Here is a 19,991-nt window from a genome sequence, read left to right as displayed (position 1 = left end):
TGCGTGTGTTTGTGTGTGTGTGTGTGTGTGTGTGTGTGTGTGTGTGTGTGTGTGTGTGTGTGTGTGTGCGTGTGTGCGTGTGTGTGTGTGTGTGTGTGTGTGGAGAGGGGCAGGCAGAGGCAAAGTCATGAATTAGTCAAGCTTTTATTATTCAAAGACTTATTTAAACTGCCGGTCTGACTCTAGTAATTCAGGCAATGTGGTGTGTGTAAGAACACACACAGTACAAACAATTTTAAAGATATATGTTGTCTTAAACCTAAAATAACAGCTTCGAATTGGATGGTACAAAGTGCATATGAAAAAGTACATAAATCAGCTAGTTTGAAAATCACCTGTGATTTCGCAATGACCTAAGTCAAAGAGGAGAATTTTTTTAGATACAAAGTCAGACAAGTACTTTCTGCTCCTTTTTGACCCAAAGGCCGTGCCTTTTTGCACAGTGAAACTATATAATCACAACATGGGCACTATTTTTGTGACCGGCATAAATTTAGCGCAAAGCGCAGTCGAGCCATGCACATGCAAGTGGAGTTTTCTTTCTTTTAGTAATTTCGTAGATGGTGCAGTTAGAAAGGGGCCTTTGCACCACTGTGGGAGTAAACACAGCCAATTTACCGTATTTTTCGGATTATACGTCGCTCCGGATTATAAATCGCACCAGCCAAAAAAAATGCATAATTTAGAAGGAAAAAACATATATAAGTCGCACTGAAGTATAAGTCGCACTTTTGGGGGAAATTTATTTGATAAAATCCATAACCAAAAACATACATGTCATCTTGAAAGGCAATTCAAAATAAAAATGAAATAGAGAACAACAGGCTGAATAAGTGTACGGTATACTAAGGTTACATGACTGACATGCATGGTAATGTCAGTAATGTCGTAACATATGAAGAGTTATTCAGATAACTCTAGCATAAAGAACATGCTAACAAGTTTACCAAACTATCAGTTTCACTCTAAATCACTAAATCCAATGAAATCTTCATCCTCAGTGTCACTTTTCAACAACTCCCCCAACTCGGGAGGTAGACGAAGCGCCGCTTCCTCTTCTACGTCGCTTACGTCAGACTCATCGTCGATTTATCAACACATACCGAGAGCGCCCTCTTGTGGTTGAATGTGAAAATAACATGAAATGACATAATCATGTGTTAATAATTTCACACATAAGTCGCTCCAGAGTATAAATCGCACCCCCGGCCAAACTATGAAAAAAACTGCGACTTATAGTCCGGAAAATACGGTACTTCCTGGACAATGGAAGTGGATATATGTGTTCTTCACAGGACGATATAGAGTATACAGTATAACTAATTAATATTAACTCTTTATTCCCCATGACATATGAATACGCCAAGAAAAGCCATTACGACCATCTACCCATGACATATTTATTTATGAAAAAATTGTTTGTTTGTTTGTTTGTTTGTTTGTTTGTTTGCGTTGTACAGTGCAGAAGGGTCCAACGCAACCTCTGACTGAGGATCGGGCTTGTCTGCATTGTAAATCATTTAAAATCTGTCCAGCAGGTGGCAGCGAATGTTTAGGGAACAGCCAGGATCATCTTGCAGAACGAGTAGAAGTAGAGGGGGATGCATGGGGGTAGTTGCGGAGTAGTGTAGAGTCGAGTGAATAACAATTAGTTAGTCGAGAGTGCATTCAAACCAGTAGCGATGGAGAAATCAAAACAATTAACCCATAAGGATTGCTTTTGGGGAAGAAAATCTTCTACCATGACGGGGAGATTGATTTCCTGAAAGCAGCAGGACACTTTCATCCGCACAAAAGTAACAAGCAGCCATCTACCTACATATTAAAAAAAAAAAAAAAAAAGTATGGACTACTGTATATCCGATTTTGACGCTAACCACATGCTACATCACGTAGCATGTGGTTAGCACAGCGGTCTCCCAGCAAAATCCCAAACATGCAACTGAATTTAGGACTCTGAGTTGCCCTTAGGTTTGAAGGTGAGAGGGAACGGATATGTGCCCTGTCCTTGACTGCTAAACCGTCCAAGATGTACCCCATAAAGTCATCTGGGATTCGCTGCAGCTCACTTGTGACCCTGGACCGGACAAGCGGTAGAAACTGAACGAATGAATGAACATCTTTTTGAGAACTCATTGTCAACCTATAAAAAGGAGCATTTATCACCAAGGCAACCCTTTAATGGCCTTTGATACTGGTGGAATAGCCTGGATACCAGTGTTACCGTTGCTTATTTCAATGTAGTGCTTGAATTTGGTAATTCTGTTTGCATTTATTCAATGCTTTTGAAATGACTGAACCCAGGGGAAGTTTGTCCAAGTTTGTGATTTCACAGTTCAGAAATAAAGTCGTCAGTCAGGAAATTCTGACATCAACCATTGCGTCTGGGCTCAGTGTTTAATGAGACGGGCCAAGACGCCCACAGGCAAAAAGTACAGTACAGTGACCGTCTAGTTTCAAGTGTGACATATTTATTGTAAGCAGAGAGCGTATGCAGCAAATGAAACTCGCTGAATAGATTATTTCATGCACCTCCCTCAAGTCATCAACCGTAAGAAATGTGGAAACATACAGCATGGGATAATTTTTGTGAAATAATGTTGCATTACATAGCTGTTGCAGCAAGTTAGTTATTTTGTGATGAATATGCCAAATGATATCATTTCACAAGTGCTTGCATGTGGTAGTTAGCTGTTAATAGTTCATAGTTGGATCAAGGAAAATTCTTAGTTGACAGACTAAATAATTTTAGCAACTGTATTTTCACCTCTATAGTATAATTTTATATTATGTATTGACTAGATGACAATGATATTTATTATTTAGTTACATGACTAAAGGTGTGCATTGCACACTTCTTCCACTATTCGAAACAGTGAGATTACAGTGTTACTGGATGCTGTCTGCTCAATTGCCTGCCTGACTTTTTGTGCATCTCTTTGCCTCGCCACACTGCACACCTGAACTTTACTCAATGACCATATCACCAATTACAGCACTGTAGAAGATCTCTGCATTTGCATTCCATTTTATGGCGGAACCCCATACTTTTTAATTCCTCTTTAGAGGGCAAACAAAATGCAAGAAATAATTGTCTCAGCCTATAATCATGAGTGATGATTAATTGTCAAATTAAAGAAAACAACAAAAATCTGAAATAATACATTTCTTGGCAAATAAAATTGGCAATTTGAACAAACCTACTGTAAAATGATTACAACTATCTCAACTAAGCGGAATAAATACAAGAATTTAAAAATATTTTCACAAATTTACAAGCAGAAGAGTCCAAAATACAAAAAAAGCATTGATAGCCCTGCAAGACAACAAAGGATGAGGAACATAGCGAATGCTTGACAAAATCATGTTCTGTGGAGGTTTTATCAACTGTATCCGGGAGAGCTCGGAAGATATAAATGAACAGAGTGAATAATGGCAAGAAGGAGAAAGTGAAATGGTGACTGCGACGACAAGTGGTGAGGTAGGTTGGATGATAGAGGGAATGGGGCAGGAAAGGGAGGTTGAGGGTAAAGGGTTGAGAGCAGTAGGATTAGAATGAGTAATCCATCAGGTCTAAAAGCTGGGCTTTGAATATTTGGGTTAATACACCCAAACCTTTGCTTTGTCCTCATGCTCCCTTTGACATGCAAGTGTGAAACAGACCTAATATTTAATTAGACAGTAGTAACAGTCTTGGTTTATTAGAATGATGGATTTCAGAGTTATGGGTACTTTTTTATTGTGTACGTGAAAAATAATTCAGTGTCATTATTTAATCATACCTGTCAACTCATACGGTTTAGCCATAGTTCATACGGATTTTGTGGTGAATCTTACGTATATCGCACAAATCATACGGATTCTGAAAATTTCCGTTTTTTTTTGTTTTGTTTTTTTCCCCTAACAGGTAGGTCCGTTTGCTTTTGCCCAGAATGGTGCTAGTCTACTCGAATGCTTTCATTTCTGTTCACTTTCCAGTAAATCACATGGTTCCTAGTTGAAAACAGCAGAGTATTCATTCCATACTTCGGTAGTGTACAAGCAAGTTCTACAAGGAAACAAATATATCATTCATATTTCGTGGGGTTTTTTCTGCCGTTATTTTGACATATAAAATGCTTTGGTATGCTATAAGGATTTTTTGCTCTTTATAAGGATTTTTTTGGTAGTTTATATAGGTTGGCGCTCCGAAAAGTTGACAGGTATGTTTAATGTTAAAGCAATAATTGCTCGGATGTTTTAATAATATACAATGTGAGTCGCTTTAGGTAGTATCTGGGCTGTGTAATTGAGTTTTCACATATGATAGTGTTGATACGCTGTTATCTGAGACGGTCGCATTATTAAAATATCACACTTTTGCCCTGTTTGCTCTCCAAAGAGGAATTAAAACTTTGTCCATCAATTTTGATTAATATCCTAATCCAGAATGAGCCGAATAATAAACATGCTCCTAATGAGTGAGATTATTTTGCAGATATTTCTATATCGGGATTAAGCAGAGCACCTAGTAAAATGGTGCTGGATAAGAAGGATTACACTGCGATTGAAAAAAGAAGAATATTTAAAACCTCAATTTTTTTATGACAGCGAAAACAAAAGATGTTCAGTTCACATCAATTTGAAAAAAAAATCCCTTGAGATTAGAAAACACTTGGGAAAGATAATAATTTGCATCAGATATTTGTTTTGCTTCAATCCCCTCGATTTTAAACAAGATAAAGCTGCTGTGTGGGAGAACGAGGAAGAACAGTTGAAGAGAATTTGAACAATACATTAGGATAATTGCGAAGTCAGCCTATTATCGCTTGAAAAATCCATTTAGGATTAGAGGATTTAATGAACGCCTCAGAGGGATTTGGGCAAACATGTCCACACATTAATCTTCAGTTCCCTGGTTGTGTCCAAGCAAAGGTTCAAAGGCATCTTGAGCCATCATCACCCCCCCACCCCCACCCCCAAGGGAAAAATTTACCACTCAATATTTCACCAATATTTACAGGTTCCTCACGCTGCTACTCACGTTTCATTTTCTGTACCGATGCAGGAGGTGGCTTTCTAATAACTGGTGTTTGTAATATTGCCATTCAACAGTGATAGAGTATAAACAAACTCCAAGTTATCATGTTTAAAAGTTTGATTTTGTTGTATGCTTGATGGACCTCGAACGCGTGTGTTCACACAGCTTGTACACAATTAGAGCACACAGAAAAAAGGGCCAACTTGAGCTGAGGCCTTGTTAACTGATAGTACAAATAGGAAGGTTCAACTTCGGGTGGGCAGCACGATAAGATGTCCTTGAGTTTTTTACAGTGTCTCAATTCATATGAAATATTTCCATTGAATTAACAAGGTATCCATTGTTTGTACAGGGAGGTGTCTTGGTCTAAAAATGTCTACTGAGGGGCGTGTAGGTGGACTGGGTTGAGAGGCGTGACATGTAAAATCGGTGGGCTGGGCTGAGAGGCGTGACATGTAAATGAAGAAGGTAGTGTTTTCCTGATATATCACTTGTAATTTGCATACACGATCAATAAAAAGCCGGCAGAGGCTGCAGAGGTCAGGTGTCAGTTGAGAAGCGCACACGGAGGGGCTTCATAGAAAACTGCACCTCCTGCCGGCAGCAAAGACAATCTCTTCCTGAGTCTGTTTGTTCAACTGTCCGAGCGAACGTCTCTGACAAACACCCATGAAAAGAAAGAACACACAGCAGCTCAGCAAATAAATTACATTAAATGAACCTGCTTTAATGCAGAACTTTGAAGAGATGCATACATGCTGCTGCAGCATGTAAATATGTAAATGAGCCTGCAAGAAGAAGGAAGAACTCTAACCTGTTGTAGAGAAGGATGTCAGGAGTCCAGATCTGGTCTGAAGGGAATCGAAGGTTTTGGACACCAGGGTAGTTTTCTGGGTTCCAGCTCAGGTAGACATCAGTCCAGTACTGAGAGACAGAGAGATATCCTACGACTGTATGACTTTGATTTGCACTATTGTGGTCATGCTTACATAGGCCAATGAGAACGGTCATCATCTTTCTAAGGGAGTGTTTTCAGCTTTCATTCTAAAAACGATGCTGACAGTTTTCAATCTTGGGAGAGCTGATAAAAATTCAAAATACCATTTTCATGCACACATGCTTTTCTTACAGCTGTGATTTTATGCTCTGTAGCTTTTATTATATAGCTTAGTCCTGTAACTTTCTGTACTACAGGCTCGTTCCTACCGACTGCTGTCAGGCTGCTGAATAAAAAAATAAAATGATGTGGAAGACAATTGTAAATAGCACTGCGACCTTATCCATATCTGTATTTATATTGCACTTAATTGAACGGTGTTTGTTTTCTTTTCTTCTTTCTTCTTTCTACCCATTATCTTGCTGCTGTGGACTGTAAATTTCCCCATTGTGGGACAAATAAAGGATATCTTATCTTTGAACAGACAAACCATAAGCCTAGTTGGGGTTAAGAACTGTGTAACTCCCAAAGGCTCATTTACACCATAAGCAGTCGAGGCCCTTGCAAATGTGTGACGCTATACACCATATGGACATATGGAAGTATTTGTGATGTTCTTCTGGATGAATAGACAAAGCAAATCCCACGCAGATATCTTGTCGAAAATCCTCCCAGTGACTCACCAGCTGCAGCCAGGCATTGGTCATCAACACTTGGTTCTTCTCATCCTGTCACCGGAAAGATAACATAAATTAAAATACATTTCTACACAAAAAAAATGAGGCATCATTCTGTGACATGTAACACGTTCAAATTGGTTTATTATACGTTGTTTTATTCATGCTTAAACTACCAAATAGGTGCAGGTTGCTTCAAGATTACGTTCATGATCGATTAATCACTTTTGTTTTTAATCGATGAATCGGATTAAAAACATTTTCATTTCCATCCCATTATTCAAACCATGACACTATTTAAACGGACAAGGCAGAAACTGCACAAAAATGAATTACTTCAGAAAACAGGCAAAAATGTTGATTATGGTTTTCCAAAGGCACAACAAATGTTTTAATTTGATTCAACACAAAGATAATCAGTCCACTTGCATGAAGAATAGAAATCAGAGTGTGTCAAGAAGCTTTTTAAAAATGTAATTTAATTAATTAATTAATTTGTTAGTTAGTTTATTTCTTGAGGGGCTGAGTGCATCGTTGCCGGCTTGCTTGACGTGGACACTGGCGGAGTGGGGAGAAACCGAAAGAGAAGGCAAGCAGCGGCAGTAAGCACAAGTGTGTGGCGCAGGTGCGCTCAGTTACAAGCGAGAGTCGCAACTGTTTGCCGCTGAAACGGGATGGAATGAAGCCCCATCTGAATAAGCAAGCAATACGACATCCCGTTCTTTGGTCTGTGTTTCACAACTGTGCATGAAGTTACTGGACCGACAGCTGCGTTACGTTTTCCGGTGGAACAAGCCAACTACACTTGCAGTCAGTTTGCCCCTGACTGTGATTCGGAGTATGTGCAAAGCTCACACATACATGTTTCAATGTCAAATAAAGGTGCCGATCGGAGAGCTGAAAACTCATAAAAACACCAAAAAAAGTTGCATGATGAGAGAGTTCATCTGCAAAGTGGGTTGAGTTCCTGAAGTGTTAGACCCGGGAACACATGATGGGGGGGAAAAAATCAATTATGAGGAAGAACACTGATTGAAGGGAGGTATTTTTTCTTTCTTAGTTGAATAACTATTCAAATTACTTTCAAGAACTTGAATTCAAGCAAGACTTTAACGGAGGATTCTAGAGACCACTAATGAACGATGTATAAACATACTGTTCTCTGTGTGTGTGTGTGTGTGTGTGTGTGTGTGTGTGTGTGTGTGTGTGTGTGTGTGTGTGTGTGTGTGTGCGCGCACGCCCGTATCAGCAACTGTGTGAAATCAAACAGCAGAAGTACATTACTTCCGCCAGTGCAATGTTCTGCCCCTTGGTGCTTTATGAGCACCAAGGGGCAACGCATTATCACATCACTCATATGCACTCATACAGCCTAAGTCATATACACATTAGACTTAAAAATGGCCACAGAAAATAAAATCATTTCTATTGCCCACAGAGTAAGAAAATCTGTAGGGTATGATTTACAGTGGAAGCTTAAAGGAGCCGTTACTTCTGAGTTTTCCAAGTTCTGAGCTGACACTGAGTGGATTTTTTGATTTGAGGTATGAGTGCGCACCAGGTGTCCAAATAGGGACCTTTTTCACTAAACTAGACATAAGTAGACTGATGACCGATAACGCAAACCATGGATAAAGCTTCTCTTTTGGGTTTTCCTCAAATATGCTGCCAATAAACTAAACGTTGTGGGTAAACTGGCGTCAGTGGGAAGTGTCTATACTGCACGGTTCACACGGGTGAGTGAGCTATTAATTTGGGGATTGGAAAGACAGACTAGAAAAACATGTTGGGGTATAATATTAAAATCTTATGGTTGATTTTTTTTTTTTAAACATGCACAAAATGAGTTATTGCAGATAACGTTGGTTTGCTGTTCAGCAGTTTTGTGCCATCTTTGAATTTTATACAAGAAAGCCATTTGCCAAGGCGTGGGGGGAACGAATTGTTATTTATTTGTAGTTTATTGTTACAGCTGCAGCTCTTGTGAAAGTGCTATATAAATCAGGATGCATTGTATTGTATTGTAGATGAGCAGAGTATCTTTTCTCGATGCATTTTAAAATGTAAATATTTGGAGATACTCTTCTGTACATTGGTTCAATAAAAAGAGACACTTATTCTGTCATTTTGGTCATACATCCGGTTAGGAAGTGCACAGTCCAACGCGGCCCTCCAGTTTGCTGGTGGAAAATTGTGCCCCACTCCACTACTCCCATCATTTAAGTTGCCCATCCCTGCACTAGGTACTGACATGCACAGTGCAACCTCCTCACCACATCGATAATCTGCAGGAGAGTGAAACCCAGCTCCACCAGGATGGCAGCTGAGTCATTGACCACTGGCCTTTCCAGTCGGTTGTAGTTAGCAAGCAGCTCCTTGTAAAGTCTCCTCTGGTACTCTCCTTGCAGAGATCCTGGGGACCAAAGTAGCAAAGTTACATAACATTGGCTGATTTCCATAACACATCAAAGATTTTGTTTTTTTTCAGTGACACTTAGAGAGTAGCATAGTACAGTTCACCTCGCCCATCCATCAATTCTTCCATTCAGCCATCATCCACATCGAACTTATCCTCAGATGGATCATAAATAGATCAAGTCAATCTCAACTCTGAAGATTAAAGGAGCACTCCTTCAGCCTGGCAGTGTGTTGATCGGCCCATTAAGACCAAAATGGAAAGCGTTATGGCAGGGTAGCGTTTGAGGTCAGGTAAAAAGAAAGCAAGCAACAGGAGCTTGTCGGCACACCATGACAGAGATTGGCATTTGAGAAAATGTCTGAAATTACTGATCAAAGAAAATTATAGATTGAATTTTAGTTTTGGGAGGGCAGAAATGATTGAGAAGGAGATTTCAATCCTGACTTGAGGTAGAAATATTATTTATATTTCTACAACAATTAGGACAGTGAGCAAGAAGGATGAAAGCATGAGGAGAACTCCGCACCTGTGCCAAGATTCAATCCAAGAATCTCTTGGCTGTGAGGCAGACACACAAACAATAACTTTACAAATAAACTATTGAATCAATTTGCCATGTCAATCATCACATCTTCTCAGGAATCTGTTGCTGAGCAACAAGGCCACTATGCCTCAAAACAAATAACGCCCCGACATTCTGCGTTCGTATCCAGGATCCTACTGAGAATGAGCTCGGAAACTGCAAATACATTTTTTGCACCAACATTTTCTGTCATCCTGTGACATTGTGGATAAAATACGAAGCTGCAGGTTATTTATTGGGCAGTAGTAAGACCCTGAAGAAACAAACAGTGCAAGAAAAGTCATAAATCTGTGTACTTTTGCACAGTGTATACTTACACTAAATAATGAGTCCATGTGTTTTGTCACAGTGGGAAGTGAGGTCCACACAAACGTGAAAAAAAATAATGCAGTCAGTCGTGGGGGCTGGGGAAGATTGGTGCCACTGCTGCTGCCTGCCTCATGAAATTGTTCCTTATGTGGAAGAAAATAATCGCAGTCTTCAATGCCCAAACAAATCGTGTAGGGCTCACACCAGGCAGGAATGGAGGCCTCCCAGTTCATTCTTTTTGTTTGTTTGTTTGTTTGTTTGTTTATTAATCATCTCAGTAATGAAGCTGATATGAAAAGCAGAGATCACAGAAATTCTTGTAGCAGAAGGAAGCATGGTGATTATTTCTTCCTTATTTCTTCCTTTGCACTGTTTAACACCCTGATATTGGAACGACCGACTTAATTTATGTATGTATGTATGTATTTATTTATTTGGTCACGGTACACTTTGATTCACCACAGCTCATTTTTATTAGTACCTCTTTTTATGAATGAAGCATGAGTATGATCAGTACTCCATCACTGTGTGTATCATTACTGGAAATGTCAAGGTTCAGCAGTCACTGCTTTTTTACAGCTTTCAGAAAAGCATGGTCAATTATCAGCACAAGAGAAAATTGATTGGGAAGTCATATACCAGTACGTTAACTTAAGGTCAGACAGGATTGGCTTTGGTGTCGCAAATGAGCAGGATTTATTTGCCCTAGATCAATGTGGCAAATTGAACGAAAAAATATCTTTGGACAGAAATTTATGAAAAGCACCCATTCAAAATTGGGGCAGGTAAGACAAGACATATGTAACCGATAGTGTCCGACTGTGTTGTGTTGAAGAATACTGGCGATGCACAGCAGGATTTCTTGTTTTGGCTGTGTTTAATTTTCTCAATCACAAACCCTGACAAAAATAGCAGAAAACAATGACCTCCTGTCAATTGGAGTGATACAGAGGGACCCTACACAAATTATATTGCACAGCAATGTATTAAAATACTTTATATAGTTATATACTGAAACACTTCTTGGTCTGAAAGATGAAACTATACATGTGAATAAGGTCTACCCATCCATTTTGTTTTATTGCCTTTCCTGTTCAGTGTAGCAGGAGAGGCTTTATCCTCTTCCAGCTGCCTAACTTATGTTGGGTCACTCGTATCTCAAGGCATCACTGCAATCTCAAAAGAGCTTCAAGTGGTTTGACAAGTCAATTCAACTTTATTTATAGAGCACTTAAAAAAACAACCACACCTGCACACAAAGGACTGTTCATTAAGTAAAAAGCATACATATGAAAACAAGTAAGTGTTAAAACAATACATGAATGACATAAAAACAAGATTACAGATGAAGTGAAGCTCCTTTTCTGTGATGACCAAGCTGCAATGGATGCTAAGTGGGTCATATTATTCACATGATGTGATGCAGTACAAGATAGAGTTCATTTCAGCAAATGCTCAGAATGCCATTGCAATTAGTTCAATTTGAAAGGAAACAAGAAACTCTTAACTCTAAGTTGCAGATGCGTAAACTTTGAACTTAATCGGAAGCACGCTGCACTTCTTCCTATGTAGAAATATGGGCTGAACGTTCCATCCATCCATGATCCGAGCCGCTTATCCTCATGAGAGTCGCGGGCATGCTGGAGCCGATCCCAGATGTCTTCAGGCAGTACGAGGGGCACACCCTGTTAACACTATCTTATGACAAGATCATCCAAATTTAGTTTTTTTTGGTTTGTTTTATTTTTCTTTCATCATTTTATACTTTCATTCTTTGCTAATCTTTCCACCATAGTTACATTTCTTCTGATGAATTTCTCCCAATTCCTATGTTGATGTCGAGAATAAATGTTCACCTCATAAAACTGTGTTGTGTACTGCGTGTGTGCTTAAATTAGTCCCCTTCGGGAATCTGCAGAGAAAAAGCGTTGATCCCGCGGCGAGCGAAACTGATTCTGGGGAGAGCAAACCTTGATTCCACGGCTTGAAAGTTAATGCCACAGTGGGCTACAATCATATGTAATCTACTTTTTACTTCCTTTTGTCTTGTTTTTAGGTCGACTGCGATATTGCGTTTTAACATTGGTCACGATGGTGCTGTGTCAAATTTTTCTGCTACTACTCAATGTATAAAGTTTGGGAAGCACTGGTCTGAATGACACGACCCACTTTTACTCCAAAATAGAATAATTAATTCATACATACACCTGACCCCCCTTGCACTTATCAATTCATCATTGCACACAAATACACTCTTGAAGCGGACTATGACTTCAAGTAGCATTCCAATGGGCTTCCCAATTGTCTTGAATGCATCAGATAACAGACCACCCATATTGCACATGACAAGCATCGTTGGAATCTTATGGGTGTTAAATGTCATATGAAAAATTCAAATTGGAAAAATCAGAAGCTTGATCTTATCTTCCTTAATCTCTCCATATGTTTTTGTCCCAACCCACGAGTACATCAGTGTTGCTCACGAAGCTCTAATTTATGCAACCTCATTTTGAGTATATTTTGTACGAGCGTCCTCTCTTTTGATCTCCTCCTCTCCTCTCCTCTCCTCTCCTCTCCTCTCCTCTCCTCTCCTCTCCTCTCATCTTTCTGGCTGTCCTGAATCCACTTGCTTTTTTGTGTAATAAATGAACACATTCCACAGCCAACTGGGTTCCGGATTGAAATAAACAAGCCAAGGAAAACATGATTGGCACCGTTTCCAATTAGTCTGCGTCACCTAGAAATGGATGGAAGGAATTTAGTAGGATCTCCATGTGTGTGGGGTGTGTGCCTTCCTGAATGTAAATGCATTTGTTTGGGTTTAATCAGTCCATTATTCTCCACTGCTGTCAAACAGCTCGGCGATAACGTTGCGTCTGACTTTGAGACACACTCATCAGAGCCGGTCTATTCAAAAACAGACTGCCACAGGGACCCGTTCTTCTTTTCACAGGCTCTCACACACTCGTATCTCATGAACACACACACTCAAAGACACTGTCATGTTTTTGTGTCTGCGCTTAGTAGCGCTAAACCGGCTCAGGCTTCAGCGTCTGACTCCCACACATTTATTTGCTGATTGTAAATTAGCTGACATAAATTATCGCTGTATAATTTAAGCATATTGTTCAGGAAATCAATGCAACATTGTGTGGAGAAAAATATACTCAGAATTACGCTCTAAAAGTAGCATTACTGATCCAACACAGTTATTGAAATACGCCACCTTTTTAGTTACCTCTACCAAGTGCAAAAACATGAGGGTCAAATGTATTATGCAGTCGCAAAAACGTTTATCTTCTTTTCTGTACCACTTACAACTACTCTTTATCATATGTACTTATCGTCCATTTAGGATTTGATGCATCGAAATTGGTTATATCTGCAGAATGATGCCACTGCATCAGTAAAACGATGCTTGGAACTCATGAGGGTCAAATGAGTAATGAAGAATAAAAAATTTGGTGACCAATCTGCACGAAACAGACTAAAAAAGGGTCATCCAATTAGTTGCATTAGATTAAATCAACTTTGATTAAACACACAAAGACAGATGCTCTTTGGAGAAAAAAAAATCAGATAAACACTTTACGGATTTGATCGGTTCAACACAAAACATGATGGCACATTTGAGAAAGATCAAAGAGCTTCGTTCCCTCAGCATTTTGGGGCGGTATGCTAGACCTGGAGCGGGGGGGGGAACGGGTTCTTCACAGACAAAGCGTTGACAGCCCACCTCTCCCTCAGGGGCTACTGGTGAGTCAGCCAAAAGACAACTCTGCACATCTCCAGCTACAAATATATGCTGGCTTGTGTGTAAATATGTATAAAAAGTAATGCAAATATTGCAATCCTGTGTGGAAAAGGGCTGAAAAATAAACTCCCCAAGCACCCTTTGTTGTTTAATAAATAATGGTGACACACTTTTGTTTCAGAAACAGAGGAGCCCAAAACACATCTCAAATGGATTTGAATACCTCCACCAATTAATTAGGTCAAGAGAAGAAGATGGGGTGGTGGTGGGTGGGGGGGGGGGTATGCTCCCTGAAGTTGTGATCTTAAACCCTGGTCATCCTGTTAAATAATACCACACACTATATCTTTATTTAGCTTTCACAATAGCTGTACGCGTAATCGTAACAACGTTTGTGTTAGGGGACATGATAGCTGGGCAAAAGCTGAACCAAACATAATTTCAAAATAGGTCAGAGTTGCTCAAGTAATTTTTGACAAAGTATCAGGGAACAACATTCAAGGAAGTTGTTGGCAGATGAAACCCTTCAGATGTCTGCTAAAAAAGGTAAAGCTGCCTCGATTTATCGTTACAAGTGCATGTGTAAATCCTGATTACAAATATGTGTTCAAGTTACTTCAGCAACGCATAATACGACAATTATTTTCAGGAGTTAGAATTGTGAAAGTATTTGTATTAGTGTTCTATTTTCACTTGAGGGTGTTCTAAATCACTGAGAACGTGCATTCAAAAGTAGAAAGAGCAACACGTGATGAGCAGAACATATGGACAAATGTCTTAATGGGTCCCGAGCTGGATCGAATCATATAGGAGAGTTTTATAATCTATGGTAAGGGATCACAGCCCTAAAACCACATCATGTTTAATCCTAATCCGGGAGCAAAGGCCTCCCATGTGTCTTCAACTTTCATGCTCATTGAACCTTCTCCTAATCAGCGCAAATCCTTCTGGAGCTGAAACTGTACAAAAAAAGTCACAATTCGTAAAACGTGTTTTGTTGAGTATTCTACACTCATAAGAAGTTATTACTCTTGTGAAGTTTAATAAATGTGTGATCAGGTGACTTTTTAACTGTAGCATAGTTGATATAAGTACTGAACTGTGATGTTAAAACTGAAGCTAGCGCTAGGCTAACATGATAGACATGATATACTGGTCCACCAGTATCACAGCACATGAGGTGCTTTCGTGTTGCCGCGGTATTGACTCAACAACACCATCAACATATTGAAATGTTTGACGTTTCTCACTTTGAAAGATGAAGATCACAAGAAGTTTTCATTGCTTTGAGGTTACTCAAGAACGAGAAAATGTGACTAGTGTCACGTAAGCCACCTTATACTGTGGGTAAAACTCTGAACAAGGCATTAAATCGTCTAATCTACGTATAGGCCACGATTAAAGAGGCACTTATTGCTGACTGGCGGAAAGTATCATTCTGCAGTACAGAATAAAAGACAGTGAAAGACACCGAGGGAGAGTTGAGGTGTTGAATGGGAATAATGAGATCATATTACAGCATCTGAGCCAGGCAGACTCGGGCTTTGGAGCGTCTAAACCTTTGTGAAGGTCAAGAATAAAAGATCAATCCATAAAGTTGTAGGGTGTTAGATTGATACATAACACAAGGCTAGTGGCTGTTTGAATCATATTCCTAAACAGAATACGATTGATGTTGTTTTGAGGGTGTCTTTGCTTGCCTGATGATTCCTTCTGTTGATTCCACTTATGTGGCAATGAAGTGGTGGTGTCACAAGCATCCATCCATCCATCCATCCATTTTCAAATCCGCTTATCCTCACAAGTGCCGCGGGCATGCTGGAGCCTATCCCAGCTGTCATCGGTCAGTAGGCGAGGGACACTCTGAACTGGTTACCAGCCCATCACAGTGTGTCACAAGCAAGAAGTGTATTCTGCTCCTGAACTTTTCCTACATGGTGTCAAGGCAGAAGCACTGTAATGTTTGGCTATATTTCACGTGAAAAGATGATACCGCGGATGCTTGGAACACTTGCATATCTTTAATTTCGTCAAAGGCGTGGGGATTCGTTCAGTGTGCGGAAATAGAGCTGTGCGATTTATTAAATGTCTACTGCATGATATAACATTCTGCAGTTTATATTGTTACAGTGATGTGTGCATTATTTCAACAGTCATTTTTCTATTGCATCATCCTTGTGTCTCATTCTCCAGGTCGGACCACTCAATTTACGATCAATTCAACTCCAACACGACTGCAGCTGTTTGATTAAGCATGGGTTGATTGCCGCTGTGATGACATGCTACAGAGGCCACTGTTGTGTTTCGCTCGTCATTTGTGAACAGAGTTCAATAAATGGGGTCTGTGCAGTCTGCAAATATTTGTTTACACAACTGCCAGAGGAGCACCGAAACAAGCAAAACTGAACATTCCTTAATAACCATTCTACTACCAGATATTTTAAATATGTTGTTCGATGGAATATGTGTGTTTTATTCTATATGTGTCCTTTATCCATTTAATTGCTGTTCTTTACACAATATTCATTCATTCATTCATTTTCCGAACCGCTTGATCCTCACTAGGGTCGCGGGGGGTGCTGGAGCTTATCCCAGCTGTCTTCGGGCAGTAGGCGGGGGACACCCTGAATTGGTTGCCGGCCAATCGCAGGGTACACAGAGACGAACAACCATCCACGCTCACATCCACACCTAGGGACAATTTAGAGTGTTCAATCAGCCTGCCATGCATGTTTTTTGGAATGTGGGAGGAAACCGGAGTACCCGGAGAAAACCCACGCAGGCCCGGGGAGAACATGCAAACTCCACACAGGGAGGCTGGAGCTGGAATTGAACCCGGTACCTCTGCACTGTGAAGTCAACGTGCTAACCACTGGACTACCGGGCCGCCTGTCTTTACACAATATGTATTTCTAAAATAAGCGGAGAGCGCATTGCCCTTCATTACAGTTAAATTGGTACAGAACATCACTACAATTTCCAAACTTTATCCATGTATTCATTTCCTATTCTGCCTAATCTATTAAGAGTTGTGGGTGATATGGAACCTTTTTCATCTATCTTACCTTTGGCCAGAATTGGGGTAGGTCTTGGAATCATCACCACCCAAATGCCGATCATTTGTAGAAAACCCTTCAAATTCACATTCTTACAAGTTGGCATTTTTGCGTCTTGAGTGAACCAATAGTGCAGCGCGGTGAACAATTGGTTAACACATCTACCTCACAGTGCAGCGGTGCAGGGTTCGATTCTGGCTCCGAACTTCCTGTGTAGAGTTTGCATTTTCAAGATCTGAATATATATATACACACACACACACACACACACACACACACACACACACACACACACACACACACACACACACACACACACACACACGTTTTTTTAAATTCAGAAAAACACAGAACCCACACTGGTAATTAACCGAGATGCTCAAGATGGGTCAGGGTGTGTGAACATGTATGCTTATCATGCACATATGCACACAGATCATAAATCATTTCACCATTATACATTCATCCATTACCTACACTGCTGGTCCTCATTAGAATTGTGACTAAAATGGAGCCTACTCCAGCTCACTTTGGCGGAGCACACCCTGGACTGGTCGCCAGCCAAACGCAGGGCACATATAGGCAAATTCACACCTTTGGTCAAATTAGAGTCTTCAATTGAATTTATTTGAATTGAATTTGACTTTATTTGGTCTACTGCAGGAGGACAAATCCCGCCCCACCTCCCCACCATGCTGCTACATACATTGGACAATACAGTGCAGACAAAATACAGTGCAGTCTAACACAGCCTCATCCAAAATCCATAAAAACTGACAGGCATATGCACACCCCACACTGCCCTCATGTCCTCCAGCTTATCTGTCAGTGTCCCCCTGATTGAGTGTTAATTCGACTGGTAGCATGTGGGATAAATGAGTTTTTAGAGCAGTTTAGTGCACTGAAAGGGGTCCTATACATCCTTCCCGAGTTTAGGAGCTCAAATTGGGACTGCACCAAGGATGTCGTTGGCCTGTCGAATAACAGACTGGACATCTATGTCCTGGGGACATTATGCAAAATCTTCTGCTCCTCTATCTGTCACCTCCAGCATGAAGTGAAGATGGAAAACACCACAAAACCCACGTTCCTAAATCCGCCACATGTAATGACCAGAAGTGCAACCAGGGGAAATTTTGGGTGAGTTTCATCATTGGCGTGACTGTCCACACAAACATTTCTTGACAGGAAACAGTTTAACTCACTCTGTCCATCATATATTTAAAATGCGCCTCTGTCAAAGATGACATGTTTTGATATCTGAGAAAGGTGTCTGTGGTTTTTGGTTTTGTTCCAAGAGTCATCACATCGTGGCAAAGAAAATAATGGAGTAGAAGAAACATTGTTTAACATGAAAGGGCATCATGCATAAATCATGTCAGTAACTTGACGCATTATGTTGCTTAGATAATGCATACATCTAAGGCGTAAACCCAATAATAAAGTTGTTAGTTCATTCTTCTTTGCATGTTTTTGTACTTGAACATTCCTCTCTTTTGGAAGGTTAACCAGATACAGTACTGCAGGACAAATTATTGTAAAACAATCAAATTCATATCTCTCTTGTTGTAAACATTAAGAAACCAAACAAAGAGTTGTATTATAATGCACCCTGTATGAAAACTCTACGAAACATATCTTTATGCATTATATGTCAGCAAAATATTGCACATTGAAAGACAATAAGCGGTGAATAGTGTGTAAGTTAATACGCATAATGTTTGTCGTCTATATCTAATATGTACAACACATAATCGCAAAAGCACCGTGTCCAGAACTGTTTATCATTGCAGAGTTGCTGTACAAGTGAGTAATGAGGAGCATAAAAGTTGATCTAAATATTTAGAAATATTTACTCAATTCATTTGAATTGTAAACTATCTGAAAAAGTATTAATTGTATAATTTGTCCTGCAAGTGCAGTCATCATTGTTCAAATTTCAAAACAAGTCCTGGCTGAAATACAAAACCAACACAGATGTCATAATTGCATTCATGTTCAGCCACCCTATTAGTTCCAAACTGTGCCCTTACTGAACAGACCTTGAGTGTGTACTGTAAATAATTTGTTTGTGTCATACATACCTTTGAAGAGAAAGGCAGTCCACACGTAAAATCCAAACGAACATGCGACCCAAAACTTGTGGCACCGCATCCTGGCAGGTGGCAGCGCCCCTGGCTGCGGGCTCTCGGCTGCTGATGCTCTTTCGTCTTTGGAGGGTGGCGGGAACAAGAGGCAGGAGAGAGGCGGGGTAAAGAGACGAGGAGGAGAGGGAGGGAGAGAGGAAGGTGAGTGAGGGAGGGGCCAACGTGCCCGCTATGACAATCCAGAACAAGTGAAGATTAGCGCGTTCACGAGACTTTTACGAGACTGCGCTTGTGGAGGTTGAGGCAGGATTTAAATGTATTTAGCCAGAAAATGTACATTTGGACATGATACAGCTTTTAACCGAGTAGGCTATAGGCTGCTTATTAAAGGAACGGTCCAGTGAGCATGGTCCATTTTTCACTCAAAAACTTTTCGTATTTTTTGATCAGGAAAATAATATTATCTTACATTTTCAATTTAATCAATTTGTTTTGGCGAAACTACTCTTAAAAGGCGCCTTTCTACAGAGCAATATGGCTCCGCCCCCCTCCCTCATTCCATGTCTTCCCACGGTGGGAGTCAGCAGAGGAATTTGTGCATTCAAAATCATTGCACAAACATCGCTTATAATGTCCAAAAAACAGCAATGAATCAACAGCAAAGTGTATGTGGACATCTCTACTTGTGCCCACTTCAACCTCTGAAAACAAGTTATGGGGAGACCAGAGAGCAATAGTTGCAATAATCGAGGCGAGACATAACAAGCGTGCGAATTATGATTTCTGCGTCACCGGGAATTAAAATGAGACATATCTTAGCGATATTGCGAAGGTGAAAAAAAAAACGCGGATATATATTTTGAAAAGAGAGTGTACAATCAAATACTGTATAACACTGGGATTTTTTTGCTGAATCACTTTGGGTAACAGTACATTTATTGAGGCTGAAAGTCATGTCCTTGAATAGGTGCCGATGCTGAGCAGGGGCACTAATCAACATCTCAGTTTTATCAGGGTTAAGAAGCAGAAACATTAAAAGTCATCCATTGTTTCATCTGAGCAAGGCACGCAACTGCACGGGTTAGTTATTTCTAACGGCAAAAACAGTTGGCTATAATCAGCATAACAGTGAAAACTAATGTTATATTT

General features: G+C 40.1%; 1 protein-coding gene across 1 annotated transcript in view; it reads right to left on the bottom strand.

The window, feature by feature from the left end:
• LOC109524477 (neuronal acetylcholine receptor subunit alpha-7-like) overlaps positions 1–18,971 on the bottom strand; it is a 26,706-nt gene extending 7,735 nt beyond the window's left edge. The window contains exons 1-4 of the mRNA XM_019884407.1: positions 18,840–18,971; positions 8,908–9,047; positions 6,641–6,685; positions 5,835–5,944 (exon numbers count right to left, since the gene is read on the bottom strand). Coding sequence (XP_019739966.1) covers positions 5,835–5,944; positions 6,641–6,685; positions 8,908–9,047; positions 18,840–18,909 — 365 coding nt within the window. The 5' untranslated portion in view covers positions 18,910–18,971. The remainder of the gene's footprint in view (positions 1–5,834; positions 5,945–6,640; positions 6,686–8,907; positions 9,048–18,839) is intronic.
• Between the last annotated feature and the right edge of the window lie 1,020 nt (positions 18,972–19,991).

This window comes from Hippocampus comes, unplaced genomic scaffold (genome assembly GCF_001891065.2).
Source record: "Hippocampus comes isolate QL1 unplaced genomic scaffold, H_comes_QL1_v1.1 scaffold156, whole genome shotgun sequence".
NCBI classification, from domain to species: domain Eukaryota; kingdom Metazoa; phylum Chordata; class Actinopteri; order Syngnathiformes; family Syngnathidae; genus Hippocampus; species Hippocampus comes.
This window is presented reverse-complemented; position numbering and strand designations above follow the sequence as displayed.